This window comes from Raphanus sativus, chromosome 2, assembly GCF_000801105.2.
Source record: "Raphanus sativus cultivar WK10039 chromosome 2, ASM80110v3, whole genome shotgun sequence".
NCBI classification, from domain to species: Eukaryota; Viridiplantae; Streptophyta; class Magnoliopsida; order Brassicales; family Brassicaceae; genus Raphanus; species Raphanus sativus.
The window spans coordinates 39,497,431-39,510,579 of NC_079512.1; the positions used below are offsets into that span (position 1 = coordinate 39,497,431).

The window sequence follows — 13,149 nt, forward strand, 5'->3', positions numbered from 1 at the left end:
TCAAATGTAATAACGGTTGACGTAATGTAATTGGAAATCGCCTATTTTAATGCGCTCCTTTATATAAGGTTGGTCCAATGGCATACACCGTAAATTTCCTAGTACCAGAAGGATATTTTTAAAAGGGCTCTGAGAGGCTCTGAGAAGCTGACACGTCACCATTGTACCTTAAGTCACAACTTAAAAAATGCATGCCGATTAATATATAGGGGATATCACATATAAAAAATAACTTCACATAATCAAATGTAGCTATACAGCTAACGCAACACTTTTCATCACATATTACATTTTGTTTCCTTTTCATTATACTGAAATTATCATCTGACCAAAATTCACATCTTATAGATAACATTTAGGAATTAGCAACTCAAGAATGTTATTGTGAGTGAAAAAATATTAATCTTTTATAATCACTTCTTGCGAGTTTCGCAAAACACTTCTGCAAATATCGTTTCAAAAAAGTGATATCCATACAAATTTCGGTAAAATCAATAACCACCTTGAAGATGTGGACAAGAGCTTTGACAAAAGAGATGCCATTACCACATCTCTACTTACTCATCTTCTCTTAAAGCATTAAAGATACAATGATGATGATTGTGTTGAGAGCGCTATTAGCTATTAGTTGGTGCGGATGGAGAGATCTTGGAGCTGCTTTGGATCGACTTCCGAGGGAGTTCTGGTTAGGGCACATTGCGCAGTGGTTGTCTTTGGGAAAGCTATTACATCCCTTATGGAACTCGCACCTGCCAGCATCATTACCATCCTATCTAATCCATAAGCAATTCCACCTGCAACAACATAATACCAAATGTTAATGTTTCATCAACAATGCTTGAACAAAAGTGCCATCAAGTTGTTGACAAAGTGTCTTAGAAAATTTACATACCATGAGGAGGAGCACCCATGTCAAAAGCCTCCAGAAGATATCCGAACTTTGCTTCAGCCTGTTTGTAGAAAACAGCATGAGATAAGGCTTTTCTGTAAATATCAAACAAAAAGTGATTCTCACCTCTTCAGCTGAGATGCCGATGATCTCTAGAACCTTTTCTTGTACATCCCGCTTATATATCCTTAAACTTCCTCCACCAATCTGGTATACATCGAGACAGTATATCAAAAGATCTCCCATACGATTGTTCAAGAGAAAGTAAATGGACAAGCTGTTTATCTGTACCTCCACCCCATTATAGACCATGTCATAGGCAAGAGCTCTTGCAGAAGGTAAGTCATCCATATCTTCAGGCCTAGGAGCTGTGAATGGATGATGTAATGCCTGAAGAGAAAGTTATTTCATATTAGCAAACAACATGAATGGTTTTTAATCTCATCATGCAATATATCAAATTATGAACTGACGGACCTCAAGTCTCTGCTCTGGTTCGTTCCACTCGAACATTGGGAAATCTGTGACCCACAGAATGGAGTGCTTGGACTATATAATAAACAAGAAATGGAATTTAATATGATGTATTTTCATGAAGAGAAGTGACTGGCAAATTGAGAAACTTACATGGTCGATCAAATCCATGTCATGGGCTACAAAGAGTCTTAACCTGTCGAGGGTTTTATTAACAGAAGCAGCAGGACCAACTCCAAATAAAATAAGATCGCCAGGCTTTGCTCCACATTGTCTCACAAAGTTTGTTTTACCCTCAGAGTCTAAACTAGACACTAATGCTGCAACTCCCTCGAGCTCGCCTTGAATATAATAATGATATGACTATATTACTAGAATAGAATTGACAGAGAGAAGGAAGTGGGCATGGGATATCTATTTTACCATTATCCAAGACCTTCAAGAAAGGCAGACCCTTTGCTCCAGATTTCATCGCTTCATTGTAAACATCTCCTTTTTTGAGAGCCGAGTTTGAATACTTTTTAGCACCCGAAGGCACACATAACACCTTAATGATTCCACCGCTTTCAAGGGCCTCCGTGAAAACCCTGAAGGACGATTCTGTGAAAACATTTGACACCTGCAGTTTCAGAATTTACACTTTAAGATAGACTTCAGAGCTTCTGTACATTTAAGATACATATATAATACTTCTTTGTAACATTAACGAAATAACCAAGATGCAGATAATATTACATCTTTCAACTCAAGATCAAATCTTGTATCTGGTCTATCTGACCCATATCGATCCATTGCATCAGCATACGTCACTCTTGGGAATGGATCAGGTAGCTGTATACCTTTAATCTCTGAGAAGACCTGCACAAGAAGGTCAATCTATTTTGAAGAAAGGGTGAACGAGCATCAAGCACTCATTAAAGTGATGAGATTCACATTAGAAAATGATGAAACGTAATTACAGGAGAAAAAAAACACAACAGGTAGTAACAAGTTTGTACAAATATTTCTTGACAACATTCTTGCATCACTTTCACACAAGACACAAGTTGATTAAACACAGCTCAATGGAAACCTTTTACCTTACGGATAAGATCTTCATTCAGCTTCAGCATGTCCTCCATAGGCATGAAAGCCATTTCCATATCAAGCTGAGTGAATTCAGGTTGCCTATCAGCTCTTAGATCTTCATCTCTAAAACATCTGATCAACCAAAATAGAACGCAATAGAGAGAGAGAATCATTGGCATTGAACAGTTCTATATTTTGGTGGTATATGAAGTATGATGAGCAAGGGAGTCTTATTCTAAACAAAGTTTAAGAGCCAAAAATCATATACGTAACCTTGCTATCTGGTAATATTTGTCAAAACCAGAGACCATCAACATTTGTTTGAAGAGCTGCGGACTTTGTGGCAAAGCATAGAATGTTCCTGACTTCGAAAGAGACATTTGATAGAAATCAGATCTATAAACTATAATGAAAAATTATACTCTTTGAAGGGAAACAAATTAAGATGGATGAAAAAGAAGTAAGTTCACCTGAATTCTTGAGGGCACCAGATAATCTCGTGCGCCTTCCGGTGTTGATCTAGAGAGTATTGGAGTTTCAATCTAACCACAAACAACAAACCAAGATGAAAAAAGTTAAAAAAAAAAAACAGATTAATAAAGAAAACTTTGCTGAGCCTCTTTCAAATAGAGAGAAAGGAAATACCTCAACAAACTCATGCATGTCTTCTAGATACCTCCTAATCAGCTTCACCACATTATGACGAAGAAGTATATTATTCTTCATCTGCTGACGGCGTAGATCAAGACATCGGAATCTAGCACCAGACAAACAAACAGCCAATAACATCAGTAAGCACTTAGAACGAAAAGACCAACCATGAAAGATAGATCGTAACAGGCTAATATTTCACCTTAAGCGAATGTCTTCTTTAATTGAGTCTTTAGTCTCGTCAGAAGTAGTAACTAGGAAGGGAAGCTTTGACCTCACAGGATTCAATATTTCAACATGCTCTGCAACTACCTAATGCCAACCAACATACTAAACGCATCAGCTTTCGTTAAAACCATAAACATATAAGATATATATACATGCCGCTAAAGTCAACGGGAAGAGAAAGCATACCTCAAGGACTCCAGTTTTCATCTTCTTGTTGATGGATTCATTTGGCCTAGTACGAACAGTACCTTCCACAGAAACAACGTACTCAAGCCTCATGTCATTGATCAAGCCATGAGCCTCAGGAAACTCATCCGGAAGCGTCCTAACCTAAAATAATTACAAACTTTCAAACATTAACGAATCAAATTATAATCATTTCGGACCAAAGAACAAGTATTAACTAAATCAAACTAAGAGCTACCAATCTATATAGTATGCAAAGTGGGAAACTTTTAGCTGAGATGGGAAACCTGGACAATGCCGGTATGGTCTCTAAGGTTAAGGAAAGTGAGACCTCCGTGGACTCGGTGAAGGGCGACCCATCCGCAAAGGTGGACTCTTTTACCAACGTCGTCGACTGATAGCTCACCGCAGAGCCCCGAGCGAGAAACCCATTTGAGAAGAGACGGGGGAGAGGGATTCGAATTCACTACGACGGAGGCAGCTGAATTGCAGAAGGTTCTTCTTCGCTGTAGGCTTCTCTGTTTGGGTACGAGGAATGATGAAACGACGGCGTTTGAAGCGGATATGGCCGTGGCGGAGAGGAAAAGAGAAAACGAAGCATGTCGAAGAGGCAAAGTTCGGAGTAAGAGAGACATCTTTGAGACGACTAGATAGTAGCTAAGAGAGAGAGAGAGAGAGAGAGGCAAAGGTTGAGGTTTTTGTAAGAGACGAAGAGGAAGAGTTGAATAAAATCATGTGATCCAACCGATTAAATTGGTTTGGTTTGTTTTGGTTTAGCTAAACCGAAATGAGGATTTTGATTGGAATGAGTAGTATGCAACTTCTGTCTAAATTTTTATTTTTCTAAACTTCAGAATCACTAATCAAAAACTTGTTATCTGATAAGAGCTAATTCGATAAATCAGGTGATCGAACCGATTAAATTGGCTTGGTTTGGTTTATATAGCTAAAGCGAAATTGAGAATTTGATTGGAATGAGTACAATGCAACTTTTGTCTAAAATTATAATTAAGAAATAAAAACTTCAGAAACACTAATCAAAAACTTGTTATCTGATAGAACCTTCCAAAAGGGAAAGCTAATTCTATACAAATCCATAATTAGTCATTATTCTTTTCCCCACCACATCAGTCCTGTTGATTCCCTCCTCTTCCAAGCTTTCTTCATTTACAATGTCTCTTCTTATGCCTGGCTTGAGCCAGGTTGCAGAAGAAATCTACAAACACTTGCTCGTAATCTGGCATCTTTCCATAACCTGCAAATAGATTTTCAAAGACTTCATAAGTTCATTTTATCTGAGAAACATCATATTCAAACTACACTAAAGCTTCAAAAATACAAACAAAACAAAACTTGCCAGGAAAGTAATTGACGTCAATAACATAAAACACGTTCTCGCTCCCATGTTCTCTGATCATGTCTATGTTGAAAAGCCGAAGTCCCTGTCAAAAGAAAGCAGCAACAAGTTAAAACCAAACCAAAAAATAAAAAAGAACCAGACTCGGCAGCCAAGTTTATTATTATACCAATAAGGTTCGTAGCTCTTTCACAAGGGCCTCGAGGAAAGACTTTGGAGGGAGCTCAGCAACACTAGGATCCAAGTCTGCGTTATCCGCTGAAGCAGCAGAAGATGAAACCCTCGGGAACTGGAAGGCGCCATCTACTTTGGCTTTGTCGCAGTTACTTATATTTGGCAGAGAAAACCGCCTCACAACTTTTATGATATCACCAACCACAAAAACCTTGAACATAACTCCACCTTCAGGCAGCAAAAGAAAAATAATGAATTTTAAGATGTTTGAATAATATATAAAATGGGAGAAAATGTAACGTTAGAACCCAATATAGTATACCATGGTTAACAAACTCTTGCAAGACTAAAGGAGGATCAAGTTCTGCAAGCGAATGCCTGTCATAAGCTAAGAACAACTGGTGTGACTTTGCAGTTCCATCGATCCAGAGTGGCTTAGCAACTGGGACAAAAGTTAAAACAATAAAGTTTGATGCAGTTATATACAAGTAAGTATAAGAAAATTTAGTGGCAAGAAGATGTGTACCTAGTGGATATTTAAGACCAGCTTCGACAACTTTATCGGCACTAGATGCTGAATCTTTCAAGACAACCATTTGCTTTGGAACTAACATGCTCCCTACAAGGATTTTACCAAAGAAAAGATTACTTTATATAAAGAAATTTTAAGAAAGTTCTTGATTTCAATGTCATAAGAACAAATGAGAGAATCATTACCGCTGCAATCAGACAGCTTCAACTCTGCCATGCCCTGAAGCATCGATTGTCGATTATATATACGCTGGATTGCGTTTGGAGGATCAAGCACAGTCACTTCCGGGTGTGTCTGCTGGTAACCCTAGAAACAAAAGTCAGGCAAATATGAGATTTTGAACAAGATATTGTGTCTGATGACACTAGGCTCATGAAACGGATCATTTCCACAAAAAGAAAAATATGGTTAATAGTAATCTAAGTGCTCTCAAACCAGAGGGCGCAGACAAGTTTTACTAACCTCAATGACCTCTTGCCACTCTTTTCCCAGTAGCTGCAAGCGCATAATCATTATACTCGTTAGATTTCCAGTAGCAACACACACATAAAAAGGTTCAGTTCAAAGCATTCCTATAGTACTTCTCACAAACCTTATGCAAAACGACATCAAATGGTCCTTGTTCAGAAAGTGGACGGTTCAAATCGATGGCGACAAAGCAAATGCCTTTTCTCCTAAAATAGACACAAAAGGAAGTAGTAACGTTAGCGCTTTGTTCAAAAACTTTGCTGGAAAAAAAGCAAAAGGATGAAAGCTATGTGGCTGATTAGAACAAAGCAAAAGTATTAGACCAGACGTCAAACTAAAGACATTAAGAAATGAAATATATTTCTCCCTGAACAATAAAAATCCTTGTTTGAGAGATTCTAAAACATGATGCTACAGTATTATTATAAGTCGAACCAGTCATAAATCACCCCATGTGGGTGAAGAAGATTTCCAAGCCATAGAAAAGGCAAAACATCTCAACTATTTTATTTTTTTTAAAAGTCAAATCAAAACTTCAACAGAGACTAATCCAGAAGAGGATATATTCAAGGAATATTCCCATAGAAACAAGGGTTCCTGATACACCCACAAGCATTAGTAAGTGTGAGAGTCTAATAAGCAAGGACAAAACACATGGGCTAATGACAAGACAATAGCTAGTGGCCTCCTACAATAGAATCAGGCAAACCAACCAAAACAAAGACTAAGGAAACAAGAACCAAAATCTAGGGAAAATGTCAAAGTCCATCCTTTTGATATTTTGAACAGAAACTGTCGGTTCTATTTTCATATGCCAAACAAAAAAAAGAACAGTCGTCTCAGGAACAAAAAAAAAAAGACATCAGCATTTGCGTTGTGTGTTTTCATTACCTAGCCATGAGTTCAAGCTTGGGCTGCAAGAAACTCTTCTTCTTCTTGGAAGTCAGAGCGTACCCAACAACGAGTTTCTGCTGAATCTGCTGAAAAGGATGCTGCTGAATCTGAAACGGCGACGTTTCATCAGCCACCTGTTCCCCCTCGTCGTCACCTCCGTGTTGTTGTGGCTTCATGTTGTCGTCTTCCAACCTCATACCGTCAAATCCACCGCAGGAAAACCCTAAATTGCGTGTAACCCCCAAATTACGCCTCAATCTGGCGGTTTCGATATCTCCGGAAGCGAGAGTCCCAAACATTAATAAAGAGAGAGAGATGGGTAAGAAGAAAGGTAGATCCTTTATAAGATCCCTCTTAAGATTCTATCTCCGCTTACACGCAAATGGTAAGAATTGGCACTTCCCTAAACGAGCAGAGAGGAGGCGGGGAAAGCTATAGAGAGATGATGATGAGTCCGAAACTTATATATACCGTAAAAGGGTCACAAAGCTCCGAGAGCCAGAGAAATGAGATTTGTGAGAATGATGTTGAGGCTAGAGATTGGATTCAGAATCATATATATTTATAGAGAAGTAGAGAGATTGAACGAATTGCAGAAAATAAATGTGATTATAATTTATTTCCCATTAATTATATAATACACGCTGACAAAAATAAATAGAATACACTGACGCTGTCAGAGGTTTTCAAAAATTCACAATACTTTTCCTCTTTCCACGTATTATTCATTCTATTTTTTTTTTTAACTTTTTCGAATTCCACCTAATTTTATTTGTCAATGAGTTCCACGTAGTCTCTACATCAAAATGCATATTTATATGTTTTATACTGTACCCATTATTATATGGTTCCAAAAGTATGTGATATGTGTTGTTTTTTTTTTTTTTTATCAAATATATGTGTTGTTAAAGTGACAAAATCGTATCGTTTTCCCTGTTTGCTTATTTGGTAATCTATGAACTGGCTTACTGTTTTTGGCGACTAAACAAACTCAATCACAAATTTGTAACGTCTGGCTAAATGATTAAGCAGTCGCAAAATATGTGACAACATATGTGAATGTGATAATGGTTATAGATCACTATGACATCGAAATGGATACGATTAGTGATGTAGATAATGGTAAATAATTAATTAATTCAAAACTTTTGAGAGAAAAGCTTCTCCCAGTTGATGTTGAGTAAGCGTGTCTGATTTCCGCTGGCTGTTGAGTAATTATATTTCTATATGTTTTGCGTTAAGTTTTTGCAAATTCGTCGACATATAACACGAAGACAGATAATGTATGGCCATTTGTTGAATTGACAAATAATTAGTTGTTTCTTTTTATATTTCGCTGATTTTTTTTGTAGTGAAAAAGAGTTGCCATGAGTTTCACATGGACTGCGATGGCTTTGAGCAGGCTAGACGCCTAGAGTTGGAAGTTACTAATCCCGTTTCTATTTTGCATAATATGATAGATAATTAGTTGTCAAATTTCTTAATCTAATATATATATATATATATATATATATGTTAAACATTTTATATTATGTATTTCACGCTAAATAGTTTTCTGGATCCTCCACGGTCTTCGATTTGACGAGCTTTCTTCTTTGATTTTAGAAAACGCTGAAGATCTGGACAACTTTAATTTGTTTGTTTTTTTTCAAAGCCTGTTTGTTTTAATTATGTGTTAATTAATTTATATACTTAGTTCTCAGTTTTTCAAAAAAGAAAAACTTAGTTCTCACCCGCATGCATATTTTATACTAATCATACGTGCCCACTACTGAAATCATTAAAAAGGATTTTGATATCTGTCGATTTGTTTATTGGTAACATTTTGATATCTGTCGATTTACACAAAAGTTAAGATAAGCACAATTGATATTTTATGAAATGGAAAAACAAATGTTGCAATATGTCTTAACAGATAACTTGAATGTCTTTTCGGTGGATCAGATCTTAGATCACATCCAATTAAAAATGATAAATGTAAAGGTTAAGTCTACTGATTTCCAACTTATATAATATTTTAACATACACTATAATGATTTAATTAGGGGATAAATGCAATTTACTTAAGAACAATATGTAACATTAGGCAATATGCAAGGGAATATGCTCTCTTAGTTTAGGCAGAACAGAAGAGTCTCTTGTTTCTCTTAGAATCTTCCTTTAAGTTTAGATAGATTAACCCAATATTAAATCACATAATCATTACCTCATTAGTAGCAAGACCTTTTCACGTTTAGAGAATTTAATCATTTAAAGTGTAATTTAGTCCTCATCAGATTACTAAAATATTCATTGTTTTTAATTGTTCTGTTATACATGTGATTCTAGAATTCATTTGCATATGGCGCAGATAGAATACGATACTTGATGTTATAGATATATATATACACATTGACGTGACTTATCAGGTGCTGACGATTAACTAATTGTAGAATCATATACCGAGTTGACTAATCTCTCTGGTCGAACATATAGATACGTTCATGTTTGCCAGAATACGATCGTGCCATCAAATTTATATGCGATTGATGGCTACATACAAAGTAATGCATATGCTTTTATTCTCATCTGACAGTTGACTTCCATATAAGAGTCTAATTCTCTATTTTTGGTGAATCGAATATTTGTACATACGTCAAGATGAGAAAAATATAACTTCACTGTAGAAGTGTAAAGGACAACGTCACATGGAAAACATGCATCTATGCTTATTCGCTAGATGAGTATTGTTCACCTAACGGATTTGGTCTTAGTAAAGTCCAACGCAATGTTAAAATACAACTCTCCAGTTGAATCAATATACATTTTGTGTATCTCATTGTTTTAAATTGTTTCTGAGAGTCCAGCTTTGAGATCCATGCTAAGTTGACGACATATAGTACTTTAAAATCTTACAAGACTATGCATATATATTTATAATTTTGAAAACCTTCATGTATTATTTTGGAGGTAGAAGATGAATACACCACCTGGTACAGATATAAGTATAATATACTAATTAGATACTTATAGATAATATGCATTGTGTTGTGTTGTCTCTGTTAATATATGTGTACCACTAAGTGAGAATAAAAGGTACATAAGAACATCAAAACTTCAAAATGCATCTTAGTGGAATTTCATACACCCACTAATCTTTTGGCATTATTGTCGACTTTTAGCCTTTTTGTGGATGTTTAGTTGGCTTTTGTTTTAGGTGAAAATAATGTAGGGAAATTGCACCGCTTTTAACAACAACTTTGTAAACTTCAAAACGTTCTATATATTATCTCTATCATTTCTAATTCTCCCATATGAGGTCTCTCGTTCAAAATTCATTCTTGAAAAATTGGTATATTCAAGGTAAACCCAAAAGTAGCCAAGTAGGTATAAATTAGTGAGTTTTTATTAATCTTAGAACCGACTAGTTAGGCGTATAACACGATTAAAATTTATTCTAAAAAGGTAAAAAGGCTAACAACAAATCCAATCCAATATAAATATACGTCTTGACTTTCTTTTCACAGTTTGCTGACATGAATTATGCGTTAGCTCGTGTACGATTAAAATGTTTTATATAAAGCTAACAACAAACCCAATAGAAGGCAAAGATTTGTAAGTCTTGGGAGCTGGCATGTAAATCAAGCCGAATCTGAACTAAATTGTTTTTGTACATGGACTAAATTGTTTAATTCAAAGCGAAAAAGTAGTTGTGTATATAACTACATATTTACATATCCTGTTTCGTTATTTTATACAAAACTATCACAACCACCCATAAAGCATGTAGACTTATGAAACCCCATGAGTCGTTTGTATTATTCATCGGACTAAATAGGACAGATAAACAAACTGTATCCTAACTATACAACCAGAGCCCTAATATACAACCACTGAACAAAAAAAAAACACAACAAACGATATATATTCAACGTCTTAGTGATTGTGGTAGGTATATATTACAATCTAGCACCTTTTTGTAGTGGGGGAGTAGGAGTAGCCGCAAACTGTAGTGGTATGATTTTGATGTATCGAAGGCTATTCTCATAGATCAGGGAGCTGCATATAAGATGTCTGGACAGGTGGAAGTTAAGTATTGGAGAGCACCTTCCAATGTTTTCAATGCTGTTTTGGACAGACAACAAGATCGAGGACTGTTTGCTACAGTGAGCTTTGACTTGGTGTCGAGTGGAGTAAAGCAAGGACTGCACTCTCTGTTGTTGAATCATTCTTCCAGACTTGAAAAAACAAATTAATAAAACGAATGTGTACTAAATAAATGAATGATTCATGTCATTCAAATTCTGACTATTTACAAAACTTAAAAGTTAACTTAGGTAAATGGTGGGGGTGATTCTATATATTTGTTTATTTATTTAGAAAAACAAGAAATGCTACATGCCAAGCTTCCATAGGTGACTTTGTAAAATGCTACAAAATATTACCTTTTTTTTTCTAATTACTAAATCAACACACATAACGAAAGAACATCATCCACTGTAACTGCTTTGTGATTCAGAACTCCGCTGTCGTTTTTATTGCCCTCGGAGAACCACCTAAACCGGTTTTGGCTCGTCGGAAACTTGAGACTCTCTGAAACATTTTTAATCATGACGCTGGTCGCACCCCGTTCCAAGCATGAGGGTCATCAGCGAGTTCGTTGATCCGGTTGTTGCGGCTTTCTTGAACGTATGCTACACCAGCCCAAAGCCCCCGTATAAGTAGAATGCTCGTAAATACAATAGTCCCAAGTGTGCAAGCTACCTGCATTCATTAAACCATGTGCAAGCTACATTCATTCATTAAACAAGGCTCTTAGCTTGATGCTAGCCTCTCTAATTCAAACTTATGACATATACAGTCTTCTACCAAAATCATTAAATCCAATAACGAAGATACATATCTGAATCAATTGTAAGGCAAAAAAACAATCCACTCCTAGTTAACTTCCAACAAGACTAAAAAGCATGAATCTTTAGAGTATTTTACCTCGAGAAAGGCCTTGAGGATCCACAAAAACGCAAGTATAAGTACGCCATTCACGGAGAAACCCACCTACATTGAACAAAAACACCCACAAAGATTTTCGCTTTTGAATCAATCCTCGGAAAAAGAAGGATCATCATCAACGTGATTGGAAAAGGTGGAGACTTTACGAGCTTGGTGGAGATGGAAACAGGCAAGATTGATCGGACGGCTTTCCTAGCTCTCTTGGAGACTTTTCTGAAGACATTCTCCACGAACCTAAGCAAAAGATCCAAGCTTCTATCTTCTTCTTCTTCCTCGTCACGCTCGTCTTCCTCTTCGTAACCCTCATCGTCGAACTCATACTCAGGTCTGATCTTCCGGTTCCAGCTCAAGTCATCCCTCCCCTGTTCAAAACCTGATTCAGTAGACAAAAACGAAAATCGAATCTACTAAAAAGGAAGAAAAAAAAAATCGAATCTAACGTTGATGAAATCGCGGGGTCGCCGGGAAGCAAAGAGAGAAGAAGGAAGATGATGATCAGGGATTCTGGTTGTGGCTTTGGGAGCGAGGAAGAAGAAGAAGGAGAGTGGAGATCGAGTTTTGGTTGAGAGAAGCGCTAGAGAAGAAGGCGATGAGATTGATGCGGACGACGGCATCGTTCGTTACGCATCAGACCCGCACTGCTTTTTCGTTTTTTTTTGTTTCTCTGTTTTGTAAGAAAATTGAGTTATTGATGACGTAATAATATACATCTTTGTCTGAAAATTATTATTTTCGTAGTTTATAATATACTTTAAAAAAATTAAACATACTGTATAACATTAAGGAAATGTTAAAAACATATGTCACCAATGCATATGAAAAGATAGAAAGGAAATGGATTGCCTGCTAAAACATATATATACGGTTAGTTTTATAAAAAATGATTTCCGACTTTAGAAGGAAGAAAAAATTAGTCAAGACATGAGTTAAATGCCAAATCATTCAATTAGTTTGCTACTTTTTGTCTAGTTTTTTTTGGGGTAAAATGTTCTTATATTAAGAAGCCAAACTTCGCATAGGGTAATACATTTATGTACATTTATGCTAAATACATATATTTGAAGATTTCCGATTGTCTAGATGAAGTTGTAGCTAAACTATCAAATGGGATGGTGCTAAAAGAGAGTATATTTACATTAGACCTCTCAAAGGCCTTAATTATAGCCCTAAGTGAAGTTTCTCTGTTCGGCTACATTAGGGACTTGCAGAACATTTTCTTGTGCGCGGTGGTACGGTGGT

The 13,149-nt window shown here is 36.3% G+C and overlaps 3 protein-coding genes across 4 annotated transcripts; all 3 read right to left on the reverse strand.

The window, feature by feature from the left end:
* Nucleotides 1-379: 379 nt before the first annotated feature.
* LOC130508365 (aspartate--tRNA ligase, chloroplastic/mitochondrial) lies at nucleotides 380-4,199 on the reverse strand. The gene is made up of 15 exons (XM_057003828.1): nucleotides 3,784-4,199; nucleotides 3,497-3,640; nucleotides 3,285-3,394; nucleotides 3,077-3,188; nucleotides 2,902-2,973; nucleotides 2,705-2,796; nucleotides 2,443-2,563; nucleotides 2,099-2,221; nucleotides 1,787-1,982; nucleotides 1,517-1,704; nucleotides 1,367-1,438; nucleotides 1,181-1,279; nucleotides 1,016-1,096; nucleotides 893-950; nucleotides 380-794 (listed from the first exon to the last, which is right to left on the reverse strand). Exons 1-15 carry the CDS (start codon nucleotides 4,129-4,131, stop codon nucleotides 625-627), a joined length of 1,986 nt encoding a protein of 661 aa, XP_056859808.1. The 5' UTR covers nucleotides 4,132-4,199; the 3' UTR covers nucleotides 380-624.
* A 244-nt stretch (nucleotides 4,200-4,443) lies between these two features.
* Nucleotides 4,444-7,510, reverse strand: LOC108848887 (inositol-tetrakisphosphate 1-kinase 2). Its single transcript, XM_018622340.2, has 9 exons — nucleotides 6,919-7,510; nucleotides 6,152-6,233; nucleotides 6,022-6,054; nucleotides 5,745-5,865; nucleotides 5,554-5,646; nucleotides 5,350-5,469; nucleotides 5,023-5,255; nucleotides 4,854-4,938; nucleotides 4,444-4,751 (listed from the first exon to the last, which is right to left on the reverse strand). Exons 1-9 carry the CDS (start codon nucleotides 7,218-7,220, stop codon nucleotides 4,660-4,662), a joined length of 1,161 nt encoding a protein of 386 aa, XP_018477842.1. The 5' UTR covers nucleotides 7,221-7,510; the 3' UTR covers nucleotides 4,444-4,659.
* A 3,659-nt stretch (nucleotides 7,511-11,169) lies between these two features.
* On the reverse strand, nucleotides 11,170-12,584 carry LOC108849550 (protein SHORT HYPOCOTYL IN WHITE LIGHT 1). 2 transcript variants are annotated; one of them, XM_057003829.1, is made up of 4 exons: nucleotides 12,351-12,584; nucleotides 12,057-12,272; nucleotides 11,887-11,955; nucleotides 11,170-11,611 (listed from the first exon to the last, which is right to left on the reverse strand). In XM_057003829.1, the coding sequence occupies exons 1-4, from the start codon at nucleotides 12,522-12,524 to the stop codon at nucleotides 11,549-11,551; spliced, it is 522 nt and encodes a 173-aa protein (XP_056859809.1). In that variant the 5' UTR covers nucleotides 12,525-12,584; the 3' UTR covers nucleotides 11,170-11,548. The 2 variants fall into 2 exon arrangements, with proteins under 2 accessions (XP_056859809.1, XP_018478610.1); XM_018623108.2 differs by having other exon boundaries at nucleotides 11,170-11,664; nucleotides 11,890-11,955; nucleotides 12,351-12,583.
* Between the last annotated feature and the right edge of the window lie 565 nt (nucleotides 12,585-13,149).

Bases quoted from the DNA above. Each gene is read 5' to 3' on its own strand.
- LOC130508365 (XM_057003828.1), bottom strand. From the start codon at position 4,131: ATGTCTCTCTTACTCCGAACTTTGCCTCTTCGACATGCTTCGTTTTCT. The intron at 2,974-3,076 runs GTATTTCCTTTC...GTTTGTGGTTAG, and splicing joins ACATGCATGAGTTTGTTGAG to ATTGAAACTCCAATACTCTC. The intron at 2,564-2,704 runs GTTACGTATATG...TTGGTTGATCAG, and splicing joins AAATATTACCAGATAGCAAG to ATGTTTTAGAGATGAAGATC.
- LOC108848887 (XM_018622340.2), bottom strand. From the start codon at position 7,220: ATGTTTGGGACTCTCGCTTCCGGAGATATCGAAACCGCCAGATTGAGG. The intron at 6,234-6,918 runs GTAATGAAAACA...TGTCTATTTTAG, and splicing joins AAGCTTGAACTCATGGCTAG to GAGAAAAGGCATTTGCTTTG. The intron at 5,470-5,553 runs GTACACATCTTC...CTTTTGTCCCAG, and splicing joins TGGTCTTAAATATCCACTAG to TTGCTAAGCCACTCTGGATC.
- LOC108849550 (XM_018623108.2), bottom strand. From the start codon at position 12,524: ATGCCGTCGTCCGCATCAATCTCATCGCCTTCTTCTCTAGCGCTTCTC. The intron at 12,273-12,350 runs GTTAGATTCGAT...GGTTTTGAACAG, and splicing joins GACCCCGCGATTTCATCAAC to GGGAGGGATGACTTGAGCTG. The intron at 11,665-11,889 runs GTAAAATACTCT...TAATGAATGCAG, and splicing joins TCCTCAAGGCCTTTCTCGAG to GTAGCTTGCACACTTGGGAC.